The sequence below is a fragment of the Bactrocera tryoni genome, chromosome 4 (assembly GCF_016617805.1).
Source record: "Bactrocera tryoni isolate S06 chromosome 4, CSIRO_BtryS06_freeze2, whole genome shotgun sequence".
Lineage (NCBI taxonomy): Eukaryota > Metazoa > Arthropoda > Insecta > Diptera > Tephritidae > Bactrocera > Bactrocera tryoni.
Window position 1 is genome coordinate 38,690,670 of NC_052502.1, and position 9,898 is coordinate 38,700,567.

At 31.9% G+C, this 9,898-nt stretch overlaps 1 protein-coding gene across 1 annotated transcript in view; it reads left to right on the top strand.

Moving 5' to 3' along the window:
* The window catches only part of LOC120775556 (mediator of RNA polymerase II transcription subunit 18), an 8,371-nt gene extending 3,709 nt beyond the window's left edge, over positions 1 to 4,662 (top strand). Inside the window, exons 2-3 of the mRNA XM_040105782.1 lie at positions 1,838 to 2,124; positions 4,207 to 4,662. Of these exons, the coding sequence (XP_039961716.1) occupies positions 1,838 to 2,124; positions 4,207 to 4,445 (526 nt within the window). The 3' untranslated portion in view covers positions 4,446 to 4,662. The remainder of the gene's footprint in view (positions 1 to 1,837; positions 2,125 to 4,206) is intronic.
* Positions 4,663 to 9,898: the final 5,236 nt, after the last annotated feature.

Here is a 9,898-nt window from a genome sequence, read left to right on the forward strand (position 1 = left end):
CAATCATCAATTCGTAGCTAGTAATGTATGGTTTGGAAAATTCACAAAAAGACATGCACTTCACAATTTAAAAATACAGGGAGAAAGTGCATCCGCAGACGCAGATGCAGCAGAAAAATATCCAGCAGAGTTCGAAAAAATTAATAAAGAAAAAGGTTATTTACCTGAACAAGTGTTCAACGCACATGAGACAGGCTTGTGGTGGAAAAAGATGCCTTCAGGAACTTTTATTTCGAAAAACGAAAAAAAAGAGCTCCTGGGGGCCTATTCTAGTAACTCGATTCGAAAATGTATTCTATTCGAAATTCGGATATACTTTATCATTATGCGAAGGTTGTACCACCCTGTGCAAGAAAAAATACGTACAATATTCGTTTTTGCTTTCTACAACTCAAAAGCTAACGAATATTTTATTCGAAAATTGGCTTGAAAATCCGAAAATCGAGTTACAGAATATAAAAAATCCGAATTCGAGTAAATTGATTTTCGAATCGAGTTACAAAATAGGCCCCCTGGCTTTAAAGTTTCGAAAGATCGAATATCATTATTGCAGTGCAGCGCCACATCGCTATTACAGCCTTTAGATCAGAACATAATAGCAGCATTCAAAGCTTACTTCATTCGAAAATCCTTTGAGGTAATATTAGAGAAGATGGAGTCAGCAAATATTACGGTTAAAGAAGTCTGGAAACAATACACAATTTTAAATTCCGTTACAATTGTTGATGCGTCACTTAAGGAAATTCGTCCTTCAACACTAAAAGCTTGCTGGAAAGCACTAATACCAAAACTGGGCACTGTTTCTATACCAATAGAAGATGAATATAGGAACTTAGTGAGATTGGCGCATACAGTAGAAGATAATGGATTTGATAAAATAACAATGGCTGATATTCAAGAATTAATTGCGGACGACGAAATAAACGAAGCAGATTTAGTGGCAATGATGAATGAAGAATCAGTTGGATATAGCTCTGACGATATTTTCGATGTTGAAAATAAAAACTTTTCACTAAAAACTCTAATTTTTGTATGGAGTTGGAGTCTCCTACAACGCGATTTCCTATTACGGGGAATTTTTCAGGAACCTATTCACCGCGTTGTGGAAGGTTTACCTGTACTCAGCAGTTAATTATACTGCAACATTTTTGCGTCAAATATGATCCTTATTATAATGCAGCAGTGATTGAGTCTCGAACATCTCCTCCATTTGTTTTCATACTGTTTATGTGATGTTATGTTATTGTTCTTAACCATAATGTGGTTATCACTGAATTATGAATGAAATTGGTCTAGACCTTGCTCTTAACATTATATCCCTAACGTAATGACTTTTGATTATTGGTTGACGTTGGGCGAATTTATATCTCATTTGAGTTAATTAGGTTGATTTTAAATTAAAGCGTATAAGTTACTAAGATATAAAGTTTTTTCACACATCCGAACTTAGTGTTCCTTTACTTGGTTAATATGAAGTTTAGACAGCACCCGTAAAATATTTTACTGCCTTGGGACTCATAAAGCGCGAGATTTTAGATTCTTTAGTTATACTCGAATTTAATTCTTCCTTATGTATTTTATGAATTTATACTATATATTTTTTAAGTATACCAGGAACACTACTTCGTTGGTTGAAGATTTGTTCACCTATTATTAGCTAGAGTCAGATTAATAAAGGGTACTGTGCACTGAATAGTGCTGAATTAAATTAAATTAAAAATGTTTATAATTAAAAATTATATTGGTTTTTTTTATCGATTAATTAGTTTTATGTACAATTGATAATGGCATATAAATATACAGTATAGTAAACAAGTGAATATTTATTATTTTACAGATTAAGAGGACTATGTGATACCGTGGATGCATCACCAGAACCGTTTCACGATTTGGAAGTATGTTTAAGTCTAAGGCAGCCAACACAGACCGCTCCACTAATGCTTCGTGTTCGTAGAGCTTTAGATAAAGATTCTCCATTCCAATTGCGATACATTGGTCAACCTGAGTTAGATAGATCTCGCCCAACACTAGTTCGTTCTAGCATAGATGTTGGCTGCACATCCACAATTCTGGATTTCCTTACGGAATTGGGTTGTAGATTGGATTTCGAATACGTTAGTCGTGGTAAGTTTGGACTGCTTTATAGCTCTTAAACGTATTCAAGCGGATCTTAGTGTTTTTAATCTAATGATTTATATTTTTGCATTTAGTATTGCATTCTAGTTGCACAGGATACTATAACACGATTACGCTTTACGGTTGGCTACTAAAGCCAGTATTCTTATACTCTCGTCGTGCATGAACAAAATTCCATGTTTATGCTTCGTTTTTCAAGATGATTCAATTGAAAAAATCTGAAAAGTTGTTTACTAACTACTAAGAATGCAGTGTTTATGCACAATTATTACGATTATAAATATTAGTTTAATCGTATTAATATATCAAAAGATAAAGTAAGAATATTTCACAACAAAACATATTTGAAATTATATAAAAAGCGACTAATTTTATAGGGATCGTAACAGTTACGAGAAATGGATAAAACATCAAGTTTAAAAATTATTTTTCAATTCATATTTTTTCTTTACAAAATTAGAGTTCTTTGATAACCTTTATTTATTGCTCACAGAATAGTAGTTATGCGGTGAGTTTTACATAACTCTTACGCAATTAGATACTATAATTAAGTAAATTTGGAGCCGCACTTGTATTAAAGTATGTGCACAAAAAAAATTGGTTGAAATTATAACGTTATAAAACTTATGTTTATTATTCAATTTCCGAAATATTTATACAAGTTATAGTTTATATATAGTTTTATACGAATTCAAGACATATTCAGGATATTTTTTTATAAGCGAATAATCGTAATTTTAGCATCCTTCATAAGCGCTTGCACAGAATCCTTATCGAAGTCTTTAGTGACGTTTCGCCACTTATTCCTAAATTGCCTCTCATTTTTCACTGTATGTTGCGTCTTTAACAGTTACGCTTTAATAATGGCCCAATAAATCGCAATCGGCCTGAGCTCTGGACAATGCGGAGGGTTCACCTCTTTGGGAACAACAACCACTCCATTGTCTTGGTATCACTTTAAAGCGGTTTTCCGTAATGACATGTCGCAAGATCAGGCCAAAAGAGTACTGGACCTTATGAAACTTAAATAAAGGCAAAAGACGTTTCTGTAAGCACAATTAACATAAATTTCTTGATTTATTGTTCCATAGCCTATAAATGGTTCACTTTTAAAGCCACACTGGCAAATGGCCTGCCATACTAGAAATTTTTTTTGGGAATTTGTGAAGCTTTTTATTTTTAAATTTATCAGAAACATTTTCCCTTTTGTTTGCTGTGTAAAATTGTCGCCCTCGAATTTGTTTAAAGTCCGTTTTTACATAGGATTCATCGTATATTACAACGCAGTTAAAATTAGGCATGGACTTTTCATATACATATGTAATTGTCGAGCACGTCGTTTTGTCAAAACATGTTGGTTATCATTGCGGTTTGGTGCTGCATTCACTTTGAAGGAACGTAATCCATTTCGTTTGCGTACTTTCTGTACATATGAAGACAAGCAAATGTCCATTTTTTTGGCGACATCTCGTACTGAAAGTCCAGGATTTCGTTTCAAATAGGTCAACACTTTTTTTTTTGCTAAAGTGGAGATTCAAATTCTTGTTTTCTACCACTACCGGCCTTTCTATTCAACGATAAGGAGTCACTGTATCTTTTAAGTACGAAATATACCGAAGATTTTGCAATTTTTAATTTTTTTGGCGATATCGCTGTGAGACATGCCTGGATTTTCCAGGTTTTTGCGCAAAACCGATTCGCGAACGTGTATATTCATTACTGACAAATTTTACACTAACCATATTTTTGTAAAAAATATAATGCAATTATGTAGATAATGTAATAAACTTTGCGTGTAAATTTGAATTTTGTTTTTACCTTTAGAAATTTCTAAGCTGTGCGTATTTCTATGTTAACAGTTTTTTTCGTGCACATACTTTACTAATACTGAATACATAGCAAATAATTTTGATATTACTAAATGTACTTAAATATCTAATTACCAATAAATCATATATTTTGATTTATGCCAATTATGAAAGTGTCAGATGTTCGGGTGCACCCGATCTTAGCGTTTCTTACTTGATTTTGTACTAATTAAAATCAATTAATAATAATTTTTTATTTCAGGTTATATTTTTCGGAAAGGAAGAATGAAAATAACAGTGTCTAAAATAAAGGCTGTTCCTGGTAAACAACAAGAAATTGGTACGGAAACGGTATCTCAAAGTTATCTCGTAGAACTTTCTGTTCTCGCTCCTAATGGCCAAGATTCCATCGGAGATGAAATGCGCATATTTGCTGAGCAATTGAAACCGCTGGTTCAGTTAGAAAAAATTGATTACAAGCGGCTCGGAGGTTTACCCTGAACATTTGTTAATGTATAAAACTAACAAACATCTATTTTTTATTAAATAAAAATGTCCTAACATTGTTTTCTTGACACCTCAGAAAAGGTATTATTTGTTTTAGCTCAGAGACTGCAAATATCGTCGTTTTTATATATAAATTAAGAGGATAATGTTTGTGTTAATGTTCTATACATGTAATTGTAAGTTTCAAATAAGAACGGCTAAACTTCTAAAATTATGGAATTTTTTTTTCAATAAACTGTAAGTTTCAATTAAGAACGGCTTGTTATGAAACATTTTTACTTTATTAATTATCATAGCACATTCTTTATGTTATTATGTGAGTAATAAGTTTGAAAAACGATCTGTGAATTCAATTTTGAAATTCAGGCATAGATACTTGATGTTCTATTTAATTCCGGCTTTCTTAATATGCCGTATTTTTAAGCTAAGTTTTTATATTACGGGTTTTCGGAAGTAAACAAAGAAATTCATTTAATTTGATCACTCGGAGTGTTGAAAATTACTACTTCCCCCAATCCCCATATACCTAATATCATTTCTTTCGACTTAAGTTTTTTTTTGTACGTTTTTAATTATTTTAAAGTTTAAAATTCTAATTCATTGGTCTATAACATTTTTTTTATCAAGAAACTCAGTATTGACTTTATGACTTATTAAAGTTTATTAAGGCATTCATAGTTTCTTGTTTCTACGGCACTCGATCCTCGCTTTACGCAAATATTTATCAAGCGAGGAAATTAATAGGAGTAAGACTATTTTATGAGATTAATTACGCACATTCTCGATGGTAATATAATGATGATGGTTATCATTTCGGACTTTCACGACTGCATACTAATGCAAAAGGTTCAATTAGCCGAATGCTCTTCATATTTTAAATCACGGTTCAATTCTTATTTTTCTGAACCAATTGTTCTTCACGATACTAATATATTCTCCAAACAAAACGGCATTACTAATTTGTTGAAACTTATGTTGATATTAGTTAATTTTTTTTAATATCATCTCAAAGAAAATATTTATCAACCACATCCAAATTTTGAAATAATGTAAATACTTTGGCCACAGCAAGGCGTGGCCGGATTATTCTTGTATAGTATACATATGTATGTACATACATGAGTGTATGTACATATGTATAAATAGGTGAATATATTCTTGAGAGCTTATTTATTTTCAGATGGTTGTTCATTTCTTTTGTTATTATATAACTTTAGTGCATGAAGTAAATATCTGGGCGAATGAATGAATGAATATGGGTATTTTTTTAAGGAATGGTCGGCGTTGGTATCGGCCACAAGAGTGCGGAGAGTTCAAAAGTTAGAAGTTATACATTATTTCCGTCATAAGTGACACTTCGCGAAGAAAATGACTTTGAGTTACAGGTACAAAATTATATATGTATGTAGTCCCCCCCCGAAATTCTACTCTCCTAATATGTAGAAGAAAATTTGCTGTTATGGTAAAACGTGATGCTGTTGAAAGTGTTTACAGAAGTTCAACACTGATCACATCTAATAAAAAGAGGGCGGTGCTACATCCATCATTCAATTTTTTATATTTAAAAAATGCTGGATACAAAAATAAGCTCGATGTAAGGGTAAAAAATATACTGGACGAGTTTCCATCTGTTTGTCGCGGCATCGATCGATCAATTCCTAAAGCGGATGGTTACTGGTGAAGAAAAGTAGGTCACTTAAGACAACGTCAAGCTAAAACGGTCGTGGTCGAATCTGCTACTGACTATTCCCCTACGTCCCAACTTAAAATTCTGACCTGTACAGCTTTGATCACAAGGAGTGGAATGATGTTCCATCAGGAGAACCGCAGGCGTATGATTGGGTTGGTGGAAAATTCGTTTCAGAGAAATTTGAGAAAATCGACTGCTCCAGTTTTTTTACTAATAGAAACGAGTATTTCTATGAGAGTGGAGTTATAAAATTACCTTCAAAATGGGAGCAAATTATCGAACAAAACGATGAATATTTGGCCTAAATCTGATCATTCTAGCTATTCTATATAGAAGCTTTAATTTTATGCAAAATTAATGGATTTCGTTTTAATACGTCTTATATTATATAAAATTCCGACCTTTTGGTTTACGTTATGGTATTTATTATATTATATATCTCGGTATAACGATACAGTTAGGTTTGTTATTACATAAATACAAATGTATATACACATAAGTATAGTGAATAGGGAAATTCAAGTAAGTGTGATATTAATACACTATGCATATATGTACATATGTATATAGACATTTCGTATAAAAAAAAGTAAGGAAGGGCTAAGTTCGTGTGCAACCGAACGATTGTCCATGTCAACTAGACAGCAGTGTATTGCCTAAGCCTAAAATATGATGTAACAAGGAGAGTTGAGAAAACTGAAAACCTAAAATATGATGTTACCTCGATATATGTATGTACCAAGGGAAATTGAGAAAACTGAAGAAGGCTCTACCAAAATATATAGAGTTAAAAGGTATGCCTTTCTAATAATTTTCTGTGGTAATAATCGACAATACCAGTTATGTACAATTGCTAAAAAGTTATGAACACGCCTGATGACAGACTTTAAAATCGTTTAAAATATCTCGCTGGCTTTGTAATAAATAATGGTCCTACAAACCAAACCGATTAAATTAATTGGGAGTGATCATCTTCATAAACTACCTGATACCATCCATATAATTTCACAAGAATTAAATAATTTATTGATCGCACAATATTTGTGTTACATATTTATGTATTTATCGTCATATACAGTGTCGGACAAAACATATTGGACTCATACCTATGAGGTACATTATCATCTCATATTCTCGCAATTATCATTTTAAATATAAACAAATCACTCAGATTTGAAGAATATTATTTTATACGAAAAAAATTAAACATATTCAATATTCAGTGCGACAAAACATATTGGAATAATGATGGTTACATAATATATTATAGCATAATTATTTATTTATTAAATGCTTCACTGCATCTATTTGGCATATAAGCTATAAGATTGTTAATAACTTCTTGTGGAATGCTTAACCAGGCTAATTTTACAGCTTTCAATAATTTTTTTTTATCTCAATTCACTCCTACTCTGTCTATCCTTCTATTTATTATATCCTAAAGATCTCAATAGGGTTGATATTCGGCAATTGAGCTGGCCACTTTAACATTAATATTTTGAGCTTCGACTCAATTTGTCACACGTTTCGACGTGTGCTTTAGGTCGTTGTCGTGTTGACCATGAAAGTGGCATATTGCACTCGGCATAAGAAATCATCTCGTTCTCAAGGATGTCTTTATATAAATCGACCCTTAATGCCATTGATTCGATGAAGAGGTCCAACAACAAACTCGGAAAAACATCCCCATACATAATGCGACCTCCACCATGCTGAACCGTACCTTGGCAGTATTGGGAATCTAACCTCTTATTTTTTGGTTGGTGAACTCTTCTCATTCCGTCTGAATATTTCAAATTAAATTTGATTCATCAGAGAAAACTATTGTTTTCCATTGTTTCACTGAAAAGTTGATGTGTTCCCCAACAAATTCTAATCGGTTTAATCGATTTTTTCTTGATATAAAAGGCTTTAGGGCAGCTAACCTATAACTTGTTAGCCCACCTGCACACGCTCTTCGTTGTACAGTACGGCTGCTAACTTTCAATTTTAAGTCTGTGACCATGCTCGCTACCGACTTATCTGGAAACTTTTTTAATTCTTTAAGTAGTATTTTTGAATCGTCTTGTCGTTTTGTAGCTTTGGGCCATCCTCCACGATGGTGAGATGGTCAAAGATCTACTGTCCCTAAATTTATTTAACATACAATTTTTTACAAATGTTTTTTTTTTTTTCATTCATAGCCATCTGTCCAATATGTTTTGTCCGATATCTACATATGTATACATACATATAAGTTTTTTGTCGTTTACGTTTATGTTTTAGTGCCTTAAATAGATTTAAGATACATATGTACATTCACCTACAGTATTATGAAATATACAAAATTAAAACAGTTATTTCTGTTGTTAGAAACTTAGACTTAGTCTAAAACTAACTTTAAATCGGTTTTCATTGTAACTGAAAAACTACACATATATGCATACATATGTATGTATGTATGTACATATGTATGAATATGTAAATACCTCTTATAATATACATTGTAGATATTATCAAAAGAAGTACATATTTATAAAGTAACTAAGGAAATTTTTATTATTAAACGCTCCCTGAATAAAATATATGTATTATATGCATGTAACTAATTCAATGTTTATTATTTTATAGCATGTACTAACTAAACATACATACATACATATTTATGTATGTACATACATATATCGTACTTTACCTGCTTGCAAATACCAAATTATTTGTAGTGTGCAACTTGATATTCTCCTATGTACATATGTATGTATGTACATATATGTTTCAAATTGTCTTCGATTTGTTAAATAATGTGCTGATAACCTTTTACAACTATTACGAAATACAGATATTGGACTTTGTGAGCGCTATTAGAAGAATTTCGCACCGATTAGTCTAATTTATTAACTTAATTTCTAACAAACAATTAAAATAATACGATTTTCTTGAATGTAAACGTATAATGATCGACGGATTCCGTAATTATTAATTTTCTTGCCTATCAGATGTATCACATAAGTATGTATGTACTTACATATGTAAGTATTTTCATAAAAATCTAATAATAATACCTACAAATCAAATTCTGTTACAGTTATCTTTTTAAACACCCACCTATGGCTGTTGTATTTGTAATTATTTAAATTATTCATTGCCTATATGTACATACATACAAACTACTTATATACAAATTAATGTAGATATGTATGTACATACAAATATCAAATACCGGTGGGTAATTTACATATGTGTATATGTAATTATATAGTACAGATAATGAAATATGAAATATATCCACATATTGAACATATTCATAGAATATTTACACTTTTTGTAGTACATATATACTTACATACATAAATACGAGCATGCATCCACATCAATTTGTGCATATGCGAATGCATCTACCCATGCACATACCCAAGCAAATTCATGTATACATAAATCCAAATGTATATGTACGTAAATAAGTATGTACATATCTAAATTCAAATGACTTTAAATGTAAATACACTTATGTGTGTATGCACGCATAAACGTTCGGATGTTTGTACAAAGATTTTTGTTGTTTGCACCAAAGAGGGGAAAACAAGACCCGACTAAGTGTCTGGCATAACCGCCAGAGCTGGCGACATTCTGTCTGCTCCGATCATGCGTTGTTGCCACATTTTCGTGGAGCCACAATTGAAAATACGAGTTTCTTTACACAGCAGTACTCATTGGCACTTGTCTACACATACCATTACAAGTATTTGAATGAACACGTACCCGTTTTTGTGTGCATGCG